At 62.2% G+C, this 15323-nt stretch overlaps 1 protein-coding gene across 4 annotated transcripts in view; it reads right to left on the bottom strand.

The window, feature by feature from the left end:
- Nucleotides 1-15323, bottom strand: part of SCMH1 (Scm polycomb group protein homolog 1) — an 85201-nt gene that overhangs the window by 46169 nt on the left and 23709 nt on the right. For all 4 annotated transcript variants that reach the window (XM_064172512.1, XM_064172511.1, XM_064172514.1 and 1 more), the window contains 4 exons: nucleotides 13987-14061; nucleotides 10900-10968; nucleotides 4518-4588; nucleotides 3653-3887 (listed from right to left, as the gene is read on the bottom strand). In XM_064172512.1, the coding sequence (XP_064028582.1) occupies nucleotides 3653-3887; nucleotides 4518-4588; nucleotides 10900-10968; nucleotides 13987-14011 (400 nt within the window). In that variant the 5' untranslated portion in view covers nucleotides 14012-14061. The remainder of the gene's footprint in view (nucleotides 1-3652; nucleotides 3888-4517; nucleotides 4589-10899; nucleotides 10969-13986; nucleotides 14062-15323) is intronic.

Genomic DNA, 15323 nt, shown 5'->3' with positions numbered 1-15323 from the left:
CAGCAGCCTCACAGTGAAAGTTTCCCCTCCTGTTCCCCTGGCACCTCCTCTGCTGCAGCTGGCACCAGTGCCCCTTGTGCTGCCCTTGGCCACCCCTGGGCAGAGCCTGGCTGCGTCCTGCCCACACTGCCCTGCACAGCTTTAGCACAGCACTGGGGGCAGCCTTCAGGCTGCTCTGCTGCCAGCTGCCAGCCCCAGCTGCCTCAGCCTGGCCTGACATGAGATGTTCACTGCCTGCAGCATCTGGAAACAGCTGTGCTTGACTGCAGCACTGCTGCACAGGCTGCAGTGACCATCCAGGCACAGGCCCCTGTACAGTGCCAGTGCTGGCAGCTCCAGTGAGCTGCTGCAGGGAGGCCACGGAGCAGCAGCAGCTCACTCAGGCTGTCAAACTCCTGCCCCTGCAGAGGATCTCAGCTTCTGGGTGGCCTCCACCTCCCAGCCAAGCTAACCTGAAGGACGAAGAGGCTGAGACTTGGCTGGGAAACAGACTTAGTCCCATTCTGGGACTCTGCTTCAAGCAGTCCAGGCAAGGTCAGGCTTTGGCTCCAACCTTCTGAGGAGCAACTGGAAGGAGCTTCTGGGATGGAAGCAAATCCAGACCCTCCGAGTGGAGCAGCTGCCTTGCTGCCATCAACACTCTGCCTGTCCTACTGCTGCCACCAACACCCTCCCTGCCCCACTGCCATCCTCCTGCAGAGCAGTCTCTGCTGCTCAGCTGCCCACGGTGCTGCCCTCTGTGTTTTGAAGGTGGTCTTGGGACTGGACCTAGAGGAGAGCATTCCCTGATGATCAACACAGCCAAGCTCTGCCAGGGCTGAAATGCCAGAAGGTGCCCAGCTCAGGCCAGGCCACCCTGCCAGCCCTGGGACTGTTGGAGCAGCCTGGGAGCACAAGGAGCTGGGCATGGGGAGGGCAGCCTGGGGCAGGGTCTGTGTGCAGGGGGCAGAGCAGTGCTGAAAACCCTACCTGGGATTCTGGGCCCTTGCACTCTGCGGGCAGAAAGCACAACAGCAGAGCCAGCTGGGCAGCAGCTGGGCAGCAGCTGGGCAGCAGCTGGCCTCCTGGGCAAGCTTACAGGAGCTGCAGCTCAGAGCTGGGCACGCTGAAGGCTTCCACAGCACCAACCCCTCCCCTGGCACAGCCAGAGCTGAGTTCTGCTCTGCAGCTCAGTTACACCTATTGCCATCTGCTGGCGAGACCCAGGCAAGGCCCAGGAGGTGCCTTGCCCATCAGTGCCAGCCAGAACAGGATCCCATCAGTGCCAGCTTGGACAGGCACCCATCAGTGCCAGCCAGAACAGGATCCCATCAGTGCCAGCTTGGACAGGCACCCATCAGTGCCAGCCAGAACAGGATCCCATCAGTGCCAGCTTGGACAGGCACCCATCAGTGTCACCTAGGACGGGCACCCATCAGTGTCACCTAGTACAGGCATCCATCAGTGCCAGCCAGAACAGGATCCCATCAGTGCCAGCTAGTACAGGCACCCATCAGTGCCAGCCAGAACAGGATCCCATCAGTGCCAGCTAGGACGGGCACCCATCAGTGTCACCTAGGACAGCTTCCCACAGCTGGGTGTGAGCTGTGAGCTGCACCCTGAGCCCAGCGTTTCAGGGAGCTGCCTACCAAGGGCCAGCAGCAGGCATGAGAGGCACAGGATGGTGGCAGCCTGCCCAGAGCTGCAGCAGGTTTGCTCTGCAGCAGTGGTGAGGGGCAAGGCTCCAGGCAGGCCTGCAGACACAGCCTGGTGTGCTGTGAGGTGCCACCAGCCCCTGCTGCTGCTGCTCCCCTTCTCAGGAAGGCCAGAGCCAGCTGTCCCCAGCTCCCAGCTGCTGCTCCAGGAGGAAGCACAGGTGAACACATTCCTAACTCAAGGCATCCTGCTGAAGGCTTCTTGCACCACTGTGGACTGGCTGAGGATTATCTGGGGCTGTGCTAACTGAGAGGGAGATTGAGGAAGACACTTCACAACCAATGGGCAGCAGAGTGCCAGGGCAGAGCCCTCCTGCTGCTCCCTCAGGAGACAAGCAGCAAAGCAGCTCAGAGCCACGGAATGGGCTGGGCTGGAAGGCAGCTCCAGAGCCCATCCAGCCCAACCCCTGCACTCAGCAGGGACATCCTCCACCAGAGCAGGTCCCCACAGCCCTCTCCAGCCTCACCTTCATTATCTCCAGTCATGGAGCCTCAACCACCTCCCTGGGCAGCTGCTGCAGTGCTCCAGCAGCCTCCTGCTGCAGAACTTGTTCCTCACATCCAACCTCAATCTGCTCTGCTCTCATTCCAAACCATTGCCCTGGTCCTGTCCCTGCAGGCCTTTGGGCACAGTCCCTCTGCAGCCTGCTTGGAGCCCCTTCAGGTACTTCAGGCAGCAGCTCTAAGGCCTTCTCTTCTCCAGGCTGCACACCCTCAGCTCCCTCAGCCTGTCCTGGTATCTGGCCAGTGTCAAAAGCAGCCACAAAGAGATGTGTGGGGAGGCTGTGACTGAAGACAAGACTGAGCAGCTTACTTGTAAGGCTGCAGCCAAGCAACATGACCTAAAGCAGAAGATGGAATGCCCCAAGAGCCCCTCCAGCAGAGGCAGGACTGCAGGCCCTGGGAAGCCTTTCAGCCACGGTTTCCCCACCAGATGCTCTCAGCCCCACTGCTGTTGCCCCACAGCCACTTGGGCACAGCTCCCTCAGAGAGCAGGGCTGCAGATCTGGGAGCTGCTCAGGGCCAGCAGGGACGTGGCAGAGGCCTCAGCTCCAGTTGTTCTCTGGCTCAAGCTTCTCAGATCCCCAGCAGGGCACCTCCACCTGACGGGTGCCAGCCATTCATGCCCAGCAAAGCTCACCAGCAGGATCAGGAACCCAACCCAAGGGGCAGCAGCCAGGGATGGAGCTGCTGCCGGAGCTGTGCCAGCACTGCCCAGGGGACTGCCTGGTGCCTCTAGCAGGAACCTGAGCTGCTTCTCTCCCTACACAGGCAATCACCCAGCAAAGGCCATCTCAGCTGCTCCACCTTCAGTGCCACCCCCCACACCCCTAGACCACCAGCACTGTGGGGTGCCCCTCAAGTGCTTGTGTGCCCTCTGGGAGGTGGAGTGGCTCTGGCATGGGTTCACACACGTGTGGAAAATGGTTCTTCTTTCAGGGACACAGGTAGAGCTTCAGAGGGCTGAGAGCATGGCCAGCACCTGCTGATCCTGAGCTTCAGCTCCAAGGAGTGCAAGCAGTACCCCTGGATGCAAAGAGCTCTACTCTCCAGAGCATCTCCCTACTCTCCAGAGCATCTCCCTCCATTCCAGAGCATCTCCCTATACTCCAAAGCATTTCCCTACCATGCAGAGCATCTCCATACTCTCCAGAGCATCTCCCTCCATGCCAACACATCTACTGGACTTTAAAGCATCTCCTTACACTCTCAACCATCTACCTAGACTCTAAAGCATCTACTGGACTTGAAAGCATCTCTCTCCACACTCTAAAGCCCAATCCATGCCACCACATCCCCGTGGGCCTGCTGTGGGCTAGCTGTGTTTCCCAGCCCAGACTAGCAGCGGGCAGCAGGGGCAGCGCCCAGGGCTCTGTGCCCAGCGCAGAAACACAAACCCCCTCGGGTCTTCCCCACGGAAAAAGCAGCACTTGCTGGACAGCTGAACTGCAGCTCACCAAGAGGAGGCTGCAGCATGCCCCCATTCTTCTCACAGTTGCCTATGGGCTGGATCTCAGCAGAGTCCACCAGCCTCCAGAAGTCGTTCTTGTTGTCGCTGCCGTCCAGGCGCAGGCGCAGGCGCGCGCCCGTCAGCCCCACCACGGTGGCGATGCAGGTGGAGGTGGTGTTCCGCGGGTCCTGGGCCTCCAGCTTCATGCTGATCTTGAACTCGTTGGCAGGTGGAGTGTATGACTGCAAGAAGGACACAGGGAGCCAGTCAGGGCCAGGCTGCCACAGAGCCCCGAAGGCACCACAGCGGAGTCCAGCAGCGTCCTGCAAGCACACTGCGGGAGGAGGCACCGCAGGGCCCCAGCCACCATCTGGCAGTGTGGCACCAGCAGCCAGCCAGGCCTGGCCTCTTCCCTCAGCCCTCAGGAGAGCCACCAAGCCCACCCAGGACCCAGCAGCACTGCTCTGTGCTGCTGCTCCTCCACCCAGTCCCAGCCTCTCTCCCGTGTGCCCGGCACTCAACACCCCCAGCTCTGTGCTCCCTGCTGGGTCACTCCCAAAGACTGGGTGCACTCGGCAGGAAACCTCCTTGCTGGGCAGGACCCACCCCAAGCTGGATCACAGCCCACTCAGAACAGCCTCCCAAGGGCCTGTGCCTGGCAGAGCACAGACATGCAGGTGCAGCTGGGCACAAAGCCCTCTGTGCTGCTCCAGCATCTGCAGCACCCAAATGTCTCTCCCTGATCTTCACTCCACCAAATCCAGACGTTCCTTAGGGCTCTGATACCCTAAAGCATCTTCCTTGCCAAAACAGAGGCCTGTCCCTGAGCCCTGGCTCACCACCACCGCCCCTGGGCTTTGTTCCAGCCTCACCTGCTTGAAGCAATGGGCAGGAGCTGGGATGGCACAGGTCTCTTTCAGGTATTTCTCCCAGGTGAAGTGACCTGAGGAGAGAAAGCAAAAGGATTCAGAGAGGATCCGAGGAGGAAGAATCCCAGCTAAGAGGTGGCTGAGCTCCTGGCACTGGCACTTCTCCACTCCGGGCAGAGGAGGTGCTCACAGGCAGCACCTTTTCATCAGGACCCTCTGATGTTCGCGGCCACGGAAGATTTACAGCTGCAGCTGACAGGCGGAACAAAGCTCAGAGCTGCCCACAGCACGGCTCTGCCCCTGGCACGGCTCTGTCCCTGGCACGGCTCTGCCCCTGGCACGGCTCTGCCCCTAGCAATGCTCAGCCCCCGGCACGGCTCTGCCCCTGGCACGGCTCTGCCCCTGGCACGGCTCTGCCCAGGCATGGCTCTGCCCCTAGCAATGCTCAGCCCCTGGCACGGCTCTGTCCCCGGCACGGCTCTGTCCCAGCACGGCTCTGCCCCTGGCACGGCTCTGTCCCTGGCACGGCTCTGCCCCTGGCACGGCTCTGTCCCTGGCACGGCTCTGTCCCGGCACGGCTCTGTCCCAGCATGGCTCTGTGCCAGCACGGCTCCGTCCCCGGCACGGCTCCGTTCCCGGCACGGCTCTGTCCCTGGCACGGCTCTGTGCCAGCACGGCTCCGTCCCCGGCACGGCTCCGTTCCCGGCACGGCTCTGTCCCTGGCACGGCTCTGTCCCTGGCATGGCTCTGTTCCCGGCACGGCTCTGTCCCGGCACGGCTCTGTCCTGGCACGGCTCTGTGCCGGCACGGCTCTGTCCCGGCACGGCTCTGTCCCGGCACGGCTCTGTCCCTGGCATGGCTCTGTTCCCGGCACGGCTCTGTCCCTGGCACGGCTCTGTGCCAGCACGGCTCTGTCCCAGCACGGCTCTGTCCCAGCACGAATCTGTTCCCGGCACGGCTCTGTCCCAGCACGGCTCTGTCCCTGGCACGGCTCTGTCCCAGCACGGCTCTGTCCCTGGCACGGCTCTGTGCCAGCACGGCTCTGTTCCTGGCACGGCTCTGTCCCGGCACGGCTCTGTGCCAGCACGGCTCTGTGCCAGCACGGCTCTGTCCCTGGCACGGCTCTGTGCCAGCACGGCTCTGTTCCTGGCACGGCTCTGTCCCGGCACGGCTCTGTGCCAGCACGGCTCTGTGCCAGCACGGCTCTGTCCCTGGCACGGCTCTGTGCCAGCACGGCTCTGTCCCAGCACGAATCTGTTCCCGGCACGGCTCTGTCCCAGCACGGCTCTGTCCCTGGCACGGCTCTGTGCCAGCACGGCTCTGTTCCTGGCACGGCTCTGTCCCGGCACGGCTCTGTGCCAGCACGGCTCTGTGCCAGCACGGCTCTGTCCCTGGCACGGCTCTGTGCCAGCACGGCTCTGTCCCGGCACGGCTCTGTGCCAGCACGGCTCTGTGCCAGCACGGCTCTGTGCCCGGCACGGCTCTGTTCCCGGCACGGCTCTGTCCCAGCACGGCTCTGTCCCTGGCACGGCTCTGTCCCGGCACGGCTCTGTCCCTGGCACGGCTCTGTCCCTGGCACGGCTCTGTCCCGGCACGGCTCTGTCCCAGCACGGCTCTGTCCCTGGCACGGCTCTGTCCCTGGCACGGCTCTGTCCCGGCACGGCTCTGTGCCAGCACGGCTCTGTCCCAGCACGGCTCTGTCCCTGGCACGGCTCTGTCCCGGCACGGCTCTGTCCCGGCACGGCTCTGTTCCCGGCACGGCTCTGTCCCAGCACGGCTCTGTCCCGGCACGGCTCTGTGCCAGCACGGCTCTGTTCCCGGCACGGCTCTGTCCCAGCACGGCTCTGTCCCTGGCACGGCTCTGTCCCAGCACGGCTCTGTCCCGGCACGGCTCTGTCCCTGGCACGGCTCTGTCCCGGCCCTGCCGGGAAGGGGCTGCAGGATGCGGGGATAAGAACCTGCGGCTGGCACCTGGCACACACCATCCAGCACAGAGGGGCACCGGAGTAGGCCTCCAGATGCCAGCCCTGGCACACATTGCCCACTCTGCGCTCAGGAACAACCACGGGAGGCTGACAGTGCCCAAAGCCACGGGAGCCTGCATGGTGCTGACTCTGCGGCTCCTCTGCACTGCCAGTGCCCAGTGCCAGGCTCTCAATCTGCCCTCTCCCAGCTCAGACTCATTGGCCCTGATGGGATCCTGTCCCAGCTGGCTTTGACTAAAGCAAAAGGGCTCTGGGGTGGTGGGAGCATCGCTGCAGTGATCCACTGAGCTTCCTCCTGCGCCTCGGTGCGAGTGTGCTGCTGGAAAGGGCAACCATAAAATGGTGGTTGGAAAAGACCTTTAAGGTCATCAAGTCAACCACTGCCTGCCAGGGCTGGTGCTCACCTACACCCCTCAGCACCACAGCTCTGCCCCTCTGAAGCACCGCCAGGTGCCCATCCCTGGCTGCCCCTGCCCGCCGGGCAGTGCTGCAGGGGGTGCTGCTCGCAGGCTGTCAGAGCTGGGCTCTGATGTCTTAACCTTCCAGAGGATTTCCTGCAGGGGCCAGAGGTCAGCCTGCGGGAGCTGTGAACCTGCAGCTCTGCCCCCCTGCCGCTGGGCTCTCAGCAGCTCCCAGCTGAGGTTGATCTGCTGCCCAGAATGTAAATGAGGACAGGGATTTGTCTGCAGATCTGCGGCTGAAGGCTGCTTTGGGCCCCATTAGCATTTCGGCTCCCGAGGGCTCATCAATCCGACTGAAACGATCCATGTGCGCTGCAGGTCACAGCTGGCAGGGGGAAGGTGCCCCCCCCCAGATCAAGGCATCCCATTAGAGCCTGCAGCCCATATGTGCGGCCGCTAACGAGCACCCAGGCAGCAGATGAAAGCAGCACAGCCAGGGCCGACCCCTGCCAAAGGAGCAGAGCTGAGGCTCTGCTGCCGGAGGTCTCGCTGGGCGCAGCCCCCCCGGGCTCAGCTCTCCGCTGCCACACGCAGCTCCCCCGCACCGCCCCCGCCCGCTCCCAGCTCCGGCCGCGCTCGGCCATCCATGCAGCCGCAGCTCCTCGGCAGCAGCCACAGCTGGCAGCAGCACCCCCCCGGCTGGCTGCTCAGCAGGAACTCGAAAAGTGAGAGGCCAGGCCAAGAGCCCCCACGCCAGGCTGCTGTCTGCCCTGCTCCTGCTGCCAGCTTCCCAGCCCAGCAGCCGCCGGGGGGGGGCTCTGTGCCAGCACCCACTGCAGTCTCACATAGAATCAGCCAGGTTGGAAGAGAGCTCCAAGTTCATCCAGCCCAACCTATCCCCAGCCCTATCCAGTCATCCAGACCATGGCACCGAGTGCCTCATCCAGGCTGTTCTTGCACACCTCCAGGCACGGTGCCTCCACCCCCTCCCTGGGCAGCCCATTCCAGTGCCAATCACTCTCTCTGTGCAGAACTTCCTCCTAACATCCAGCCTGTACTTCCCCTGGCACAACTTGAGACTGTGTCCCCTTGTTCTGTTGCTGGGTGCCCCTCGCCGTGTGCCCAAGCTTGGGGCAGCCATCAGCTGCTCAGGGCTTCCTACTGCCCAGATCCCTACTGCCACACCACAGAGACATTAAGGTTGGAGCCCAGCAGTACCCCAACTGCCACGGCCACCATCAAGTGCCACACCTGCAGGCATGGGCACTCCAGCACCTCCTTGGGCAGCCTCTGCCAGTCCCTGACCACTCTTGCAGCAAAGACATTTTTCCTCCTCTCCCACCTAAGCCTGGCACAGTTTCAGGCCATTTCCTCTCCTTCCATCACCTGAGGCTAAGCAGCAGAGCCCAACCCCCACCTCCCTGCAGCCTCCTCTCAGGAAGCTGTAGAGAGCAATGAGGTCTCCCTCAGCCTCCTCCTCTCCAGACTAGCCAACCCCAGCTCCCTCAGCTGCTCCTCTTACAACGCCCTCCAAACCCCTCAGCAGCCTCACTGCCCTTCTCTGAACACCCTCCAGCCCCTCAGGTCTTTCCTATCCTGTATCACCCAGAACCAAACCCAATGCCCAGGCTGTGGCCCCACCAGTGCCCAGTCCAGGGGCACTGTCACATCCCTGCTCCTGCTGGCCACACCACTGCTGACCCAGGCCAGGCTGCTGGTGCCCTTCTTGGCCACCTGGGCACACTTTGGCTCATCCTCAGCTGCTGCCACCCAGCACCCCCAGATCCTTTCCCACAGGGCTGCTTTCCAGCCACTCTGCCCCAAGCCTGGAGTGTTGTTTGGGGTTGTTGTGACTCAGGGGCAGAACCCAGCACTTGGTCTTGTTAAACCTCAGCCCACTGACCTCAGCCCACGGCTGCAGCCTGGCCAGGCCTCCCTGCAGAGCCTCCTACCCACGATGTGTTTGCTGAGCAGACACACACAGAGCAGTCTGCCTGCTGAGGCTCCTCCCCAGCCCAGCAAGCCTGGGACACTGTGCGGTGTGGAGGCTGTGTGCTGGCTGCCCGGGAGCGCTGGGGGGACACTTCTCAATGGCACAGAAAGCTCTGCTCTAGATCGGTGTTGTCACCAAACAACAGCCACCCCCGGGACAGCTGCACACAGTGCACCATGTGGAGCAGAGGGGGACTGCAGTGGAGCCCCAGAGCCCCACAGGCTGACTGCACAGAGGCCAGGTGAGCTGGGACAGTGCCCCACCATGGCACTGCTCTCCTCAGAGCCCACCTGGAGCACTGGGTGCAGCTCTGCAGCCCCCAGCACAAGCATGGAACTGTTGGAGCCAGCCCAGAGGAGGCCACCAAGATGCTGAGAGGGCTGCAGCAGCTCTGCTCTGAGCACAGGCTGAGAGAGTTGGGGCTGTGCAGCCTGCAGAGGAGAAGGCTTCCAGGAGAGCTTGGAGTGGCCTTGCAGGATGTGCAGGGGGCTGCAGGAGGGCTGGGGAGGGACTGCTGAGAAGGTGTGGGAATGGCAGGAGGAGGAGGAATGGGTTTGAAGTGTGAGAGGAGAGACTGAAAGTGGATGTGAGGAAGTTGTTTGCAGTGAGGGTGGTGAGAGACTGGCACAGGTTGAGGGTGGTGAGACACTGGCACAGATTGAGGGTGATGAGAGACACTGGCACAGGTTGCCCAGGAAGGTTGTGGAGCACAGAATGGGATCAGGATGGCCCAACCCCAGTGGCACAGCATCCAGCTCTGCTCTCCCAGGGCTCTCAGCAGAACCTTTCAGGAGGACAAACTCCTCTCTCCTGTCAGAAATGGCTTTGCTCAGGCAATCATTTCACTTCTTGTTGCTCCACACTTGGTGGGAAGTTCCAAGTTCCCTTGGAAAGGAAGACTTCACCTCCTAAGGACATCCCTGTCTTACACCCTGGAAGTGAAATACAGGTCCTGAAATCTTCTACCACAATGCTCAAGCCCCACAGAAACCTGCAGGAGTTGGAAGTCATCTGCAATACACCTGAGAGACTGCAGCAGCTGCCAGTGCCACCGACGCAGTCTGTGCACAGGGTCACAGCCTGGGGCACCTCATCTGCAAAGGGTCAAGAAGCCAACGAATCCTGTCCCAGTCCCACCAGCCCTGGCCCTGTGCTCTGCCAAGCCAGCCAGCACCAGCTCTGCTGGAGTAAGAGCCACTGGGAAGGAATGAGCATGGGCCCCAGCACAGCCCCCACAGCAAGCAGGATGGATGGGGCTGGCTGCTGCTGGGAGAGTGGAGGAGGAGCAGGGTGCCCAGGGTGCCTGTGACAGTGTGCAGCCACCCCCTGGCACTTGTGCCTGGCAGCACAGAACAGACCTCCTCCATCCTGCCACATTCAAACCCTGCTGGCTCAGCTCTGTGCCTGCCTGGGGTCATCTGGGTCACTTCTGACTGTCAGAACCAGACACCAGCAGCAGCTTTCCTCTGCAAGTCGTCTGGCAGGCTGCAGGGTCCCACAGCAAGAACTCAGAAGGCTGTAAGGGAAAATTCCAAAACAGCAATGGGGGAGAAGGAAGAGGGGAGAAGAGGGAGGGAGAAAGGGAGAGAAGAGGGAGGGAGAAAGGGGGAGAAGAGGGAGGGAGAAAGGGGGAGAATGGAAAGGGAGAAGGGGGAGGGAGGGAGAAGGGGGGAGAAGAGGGAGGGAGAAGGGGGGAGAAGAGGGAGGAAGAAGGGGGGAGAAGAGGGAGGGAGAAGGGGGGAGAAGAGGAAGAGAGAAGGGGAGGGAGAGTGTATGGGGGAGAAGAGGGAGAGAGAAAGGGGGAGAAGAGGGAGAGAGAAAGGGGGAGAAGAGGGAGAGAGAAAGGGGGAGAAGAGGGAGAGAGAAAGGGGGAGAAGAGGGAGAGAGAAAGGGGGAGAAGAGGGAGAGAGAAAGGGGGAGAAGAGGGAGAGAGAAAGGGGGAGAAGAGGGAGGGAGAACAGGGGAGAAAAGGGAGAGGGAAGGAGAGGGAGAGGGCACTCCCTTACCTTGGTACTGGGCGGGGGCCTCTGCGGGGCGGCTGTGCTTGTGCTTTTTACCATCCTTCCAGTCTATGGCTGAGAGAAGAACACAGCATTGGTGTCAGAGCAGGCAAGCAGCCACTGCCCTCAGCATCTCCTGCTCCTGTCTCCTGCTCCACAGGTGGAGCACAGCAGTGAGCGCTCCGGGGCTGACCTGTGAGAGCCATGTGCTGTGCTCCCAACCTGCACAGGCTCCAGAGCAGAGCTGCTCTGAGGCACCTGCACGTGGACCTCCATCTCTGCCTGCTCCTCACCAGCTGCAGCTTTGCCACCATGCCAAGCAATCAGGCCAAGGGCAGCAAACTGCTGCAGCTTCACCACTTGAGCTGTGGGAAGGGCTGGCGAGGCTCGAGAGGCACAGACATGGAAGCCTCTGGTGGGCTGATGGGGATCTTGTGCCCTGGAAGTGGAGCCTGAGCTAGTCCTTGTCCATCAGCTCCAGGTGACTGCAGCCAGCCTGACTCACACCAGCTGCGGGCAGAGGACATCACAAGGCTGCACTGCCCCTTCCCTGCACAGCACCAAGCTGCCACCGCACGTCCTGCAGCTCGCAGGGGAGCCAAGAAGCACCAGCCCTGAAGAGCAGCTCCTCTCTGGGCCACGCAGCTGCAAAACCAAACAAAAGGTGCCCAAGAGAGCTGTGGAAAATGGGAGAGCAAGAGGTGAGGGATGCCCACCCCTGCCTCCAGCAGCCCAGGGCAGGGGCGGCAGGGCTCAGCCTGCCCGCAGTGAGCTCCTCACCTCAGGCAGCGTTTTGAGGGCCACTAGGAACAGCAGCTTGGTGGTGCTGTGTGCACTGTGCCTCGACAGCTCCCTGTGAAAGGGAGAACGAAGGGAACAGGGCAGATTGTGAAATCTCCTGGCCGGCAGCTGGAAGGGGCAGGCCCTGAGCTGCTGCCAGCACGGCCTGGTAAGTGTCCAGAGGTCTAGAACTGCTCTGGGAGTTTGCATCTCTCCAAACTGCAGAAGTTTTGCAATCTTCTCTACTTGCCATGTTCCTCTCAACGCTGCAGGCAGGAGCAGGGCAGGCAGCTCCTCACTGACTGAACACCAGGGGCCCATGGAGGTGTCCAAGAGAAGTGTGCCCACGGCACCTGGGGACATGGTTTGATGGCCATGGTGGTGCTGTGCTGATGGTTGGACTGGGAGACCTTAGAGGGCTTTTCCAACCCAAACAACTCTGTGGTGCTGTGACTGTGGCCACTGTGTCATTGTGTGTCCCTGAGAGTGCGGCCACAGCCTCAGCAGACATGGGCAAGGCAAAGGGCCTGGCTGGGGAGACAGAAATGAGCGAGGACTATGGCAGGATCCCCCCCGGCAGTGCACTCCCACCAAGGACAGCATTCTGCCATCTCCTTAACGCAAGAACAAAGGACACAAAGCAATTAAGTCGGCAGCAGAAGAGCCTCCCAGGATGTAGCAGGATTGCTCTCCAGCAGCAGCCCTGCCCTCGGAACAGTCCCTCACAAGGCTCTGCAGGTGAAGCTCCGTTTTATTCTTAACCTCTCACATGCAAAGTCCTCATTAAGCAGCAGAGAGGCAGAGGTAGGAAGATTTCTGCAGGCAAATAAGGGAAAAAAGGGAAGGTTGGATGCATTATTTAAAAAGCAGGTAAAGTAGGACAGGATCCACCACGTGTGCAGGATGCAGCAGCTCCTGCGGGGCAGGGCAGGGCAGGGCAGGGCGGCAGAGCTGGGGTCAGGCAGGCACTGAGGAGAAGCTGTGTGAGAAGCTACAGCCAGGCAGCCGCTGACTGCTCAACCTGCCTGCTCGCTGCCAAGCCCTCCAGCTGCCTCGCAGCAGGGCTCCCCCCGCTCCCTGCTTGCCTTCATCTATTTTCACTTCATTAAAGGCCAAGCAGCGCCAGGCAGGGAGGAGGACGCTGGAAGATGAGCACCAGAGCAGCAAAGCAGCCGTTTAAAAAGAATCAAGGGAGGAGAGAACTCGAGCAGGGAAATCTCCTGCCATAAAGCCTGGCAGCGAGCGGCAGCTGGGAACAAAGAGCTGCCGAGGATGCTCCTGCCTCGCCCTTCCCCCACCCCGGGATCAGCTCAGCCCAGAGCAGCCACACGCCTGGCACCGTGCCAAAGGCAAGCCGCGGCCGTGGCAGGCACAAGGAGCAGCAGCAGCTCGGCTGCCCCTGGCATGCCTGGCTTCACCCTTGGCTTGGGACAGGCGGCACTGCGGTGGCCCTGCGAGGGCTGGGGTGGGCAGGGGGAGGTGTCCGTGGCAGATTCCAGCTCCACAAGGTTGGCTGGTCCCGGGTTTCATGTCTCATTAGGCCAGGCTGTGCCAGCCAGGAGCAGTCTGCCTCCCGCTGGAAGCAGCAGATGGCCTGTGCTGAGGGCTCCCAGGGCACCCTCACCCTGACACCCTGCCCTGCCGGGGCACATCCTCACCCTGACACCTTCCCCTGCCGGGGCACATCCTCACCCTGACACCTTCCCCTGCCAGGGCACCCTCACCCTGACACCCTGCCCTGCCAGGGCACACTCTCACCCTGACACCATGCCCTGCTAGGGCACCCTCACCCTGACACCCTGCCCTGCTAGGGCACACTCTCACCCTGACACCATGCCCTGCCAGGGCACCCTCACCCTGACACCCTGCCCTGCCGGGGCACATCCTCACCCTGACACCTTCCCCTGCCGGGGCACATCCTCACCTGACACCATGCCCTGCCAGGGCACCCTCACCCTGACACCCTGCCCTGCCAGGGCACACTCTCACCCTGACACCATGCCCTGCCAGGGCACACTCTCACCCTGACACCATGCCCTGCCAGGGCACACTCTCACCCTGACACCATGCCCTGCCAGGGCACACTCTCACCCTGACACTGTGTCCTTCCAGCTAAAGGGGTGCAGCCAGCAGGGGCTGCCCTTTGCCTATCTCAGGGATACCATCCCTGAGGAGCCATCCCCTGCACGCTGCCGGAGGAGCAGGCAGCTCCCACCTCTGCTCCCACCACAGTGCCAGCTGCGCCAAGCACTCGGCCCCTTGGCTGTGCCAGCTGGCTGCCAGGGCCCTGGCTGTGCCACCCCCCCTGCTCACCTTTCTGAGGGCCTGGCTTCCGCATTCTATCACCTGCTGCTCCCGGGGCGGGCTTGCTGGAGGGAACTGAAGTGCCTAGGACAGAAGAAACAGAGCTGAGGTCACTGCTGGCCCGGGAGCAGGCAGCCCTCTGCACGTGGACTAACCGCACCGGGGGCAGTCGCTGCTGCTGGCCCCGGCTGCACGGAGCAGCTCCTGCTCAGCACAGAGCATTCATCCCACCCCTGGAACTGCAAGTCTGGCTCCTGCAGGCGGCCAACCCGAGACTGATGGCAGCAGGAGCAGGCAGGAGCTCAGTGCAGGGAGCGAGGCTGCTCCTGCTCACTGACAAAGGGGCCAGAGCTGAAATCGATGACAGAAAACACAGGGAAACATAACACTAACCCTGGCAAAGCAGAGCCACGGCTGCAGCTCCAGCAGCTCGCAGCAGCGCTGGGTACCGAGGCTGAGAGATGGGACAAGGACCCAGGCAAGGCTCCTGCCGGGAGCGCCGCCCGGAGCGGCCACGCTGCGGCGCAGCTCTCCGGAGCGAAGCTGCCGGCCCCGGCCGAACGGCGCTCACCCTCCGCGGGGAGCAGCGCAGCCGCTGCGGAACGCCTGCAGGACACGCAGAGCCCGGGGCTGCCCCTCCGGTACAGCCTCCTGCATGCTGCCACAGAAAACACCGACGGGCAGGGCAGGGCAGGGCAGGGCAGGGCAGGGCAGGGCAGGGCAGAGCAGCCCCCGGGTAAGGCACCGGCGCAGGTTCGGCACTGCTGGAGAGGGGCCAGAGGAGGCCACCGGAGCAATCAGAGCGCTGGAGCACCTCTGCTATGGGGCCAGGCTGGGGGAGCTGGGGGTGTTCAGCATGGACAACAGAAGGCTCCAGGGAGACCTTAGAGCTGCTGCCAGTGCCTGCAGGGGCTCCGAGCAGGCTGCAGAGGGACTGTGCCCAAAGGCCTGCAGGGACAGGACCAGGGCAATGGTCTGGAATGAGAGCAGAGCAGATGGAGATTGGATGTGAGGAACAAGTTCTGCAGGAGGAGGCTGCTGGAACACTGCCCAGGGAGGTGGCTGAGGCTCCATGCCTGGAGATACTGAAGGTGAGGCTGGAAAGGGCTGTGGGGACCTGCTCTGGATGTCCCTGCTGAGTGCAGTCACTTTCAACCCAGCCCATTCTGTGATTCTATTCACTGTGTCAGAGACAGGAGGATGTCAGAAGAAGCCATCTCAGGACACAACACTGGGGGTGAGCTCTAGGCACAGCCTGGTGAGGAGCTGTGGTTTGGAGCAGACTCCAAACCAAAGAGAAATGAAGAGCTTCGTTTTCTATGAACATCACAACCTCCTGTGCAGTG

Source organism: Pogoniulus pusillus, chromosome 37 (assembly GCF_015220805.1).
Source record: "Pogoniulus pusillus isolate bPogPus1 chromosome 37, bPogPus1.pri, whole genome shotgun sequence".
NCBI classification, from domain to species: Eukaryota; Metazoa; Chordata; class Aves; order Piciformes; family Lybiidae; genus Pogoniulus; species Pogoniulus pusillus.
The sequence above is the reverse complement of the archived record's forward strand: the minus strand, read 5'-3'. Positions and strand labels throughout refer to the sequence as shown.